This window comes from Myotis brandtii, unplaced genomic scaffold (assembly GCF_000412655.1).
Source record: "Myotis brandtii unplaced genomic scaffold, ASM41265v1 scaffold1227, whole genome shotgun sequence".
NCBI lineage: Eukaryota > Metazoa > Chordata > Mammalia > Chiroptera > Vespertilionidae > Myotis > Myotis brandtii.
In genome coordinates this window covers 176,096-176,982 of record NW_005354280.1, presented here as the reverse complement: position 1 = coordinate 176,982, position 887 = coordinate 176,096, and the positions used below count along the sequence as shown (strand labels likewise).

Here is an 887-nt window from a genome sequence, read left to right as displayed (position 1 = left end):
TCCCCAGGCACTGCGTTATCTGGCATGAAGAATTCATTGGGCTGGCAGACAGTTGTAGCTACTCCTCCCAAAACAATCCAGGGGTTTAACACTGTTTGTCCACCCATTACAGATGTTCCTGTTTCCTCTGCTGCATCTTTAAAACCCTGTATAATTAAGGGCATCACTTTATCCCTTTCCCTATCGGTCATTTTATTACTGATTCCAAGGAGCATCAGCATATTGTCACATTCTGTGACCCCCATTGCATAGAGGTCACTGAGTACATTGGCACATGCTATCCTGCCCATCATGTAAGGGTCATCGACGAAAGGATAAATGTAATCTGTGGTTTGCACCAAGGAAAGACCACCATGCCTCAAAGGAATGACACAAGTATCCATCCCAATGCCAAGCCTTGGCATAACCGCTCCCAGAAACTGCTCATCTTCTTGGAAGTGGTTCTCTTGTAAGGATTCCAGCAATTTCTGCAGGACATCTTGGGGCACTTTGCAGCCAGTGCCCTTCAGTTCAGTAAATCTTGTTAATCGGAAGCTCTTATCCAATTCATAACTTTCCGGGTTAAAAGACTCCCGTGTAGACATGGTTCTTGGGCGTACACACCTCACAGCTGGGTTCCTCTCCTCCCTCTCTTAGTCCACTGGTTTCTTCACAGATACACCTCCGAGCCCCTAAGCCCAGGACAACAACAATGGAGGAGACGCAGCGACGTGGACACACTGACCAGGCGCTCGCCGTGAAACACACATGGAAGCCGCCGGAGCATGGGGCACGGAACCGCGGGACACCTGGACTCTCAGGCTTTTGCTTTGAAAGGCCAACCAGGCCGGGCTCTTTGTGCGGCGCGGCGGGCTGGCCATGGCCGGGGGAGGCAGCCTGGTGTGGCT

The 887-nt window shown here is 51.2% G+C and overlaps 1 protein-coding gene across 1 annotated transcript; it reads right to left on the bottom strand.

Annotated features, from left to right (window-relative positions):
• Positions 1–2: 2 nt before the first annotated feature.
• Positions 3–691, bottom strand: LOC102239341 (selenide, water dikinase 1-like; the record flags this gene model as incomplete). The annotated part of the gene is made up of 2 exons (XM_014533722.1): positions 288–691; positions 3–146 (listed from the first exon to the last, which is right to left on the bottom strand). Coding segments are annotated over exons 1-2 (441 nt in total), but the record flags the coding sequence as incomplete, so codon positions are not given.
• Positions 692–887: the final 196 nt, after the last annotated feature.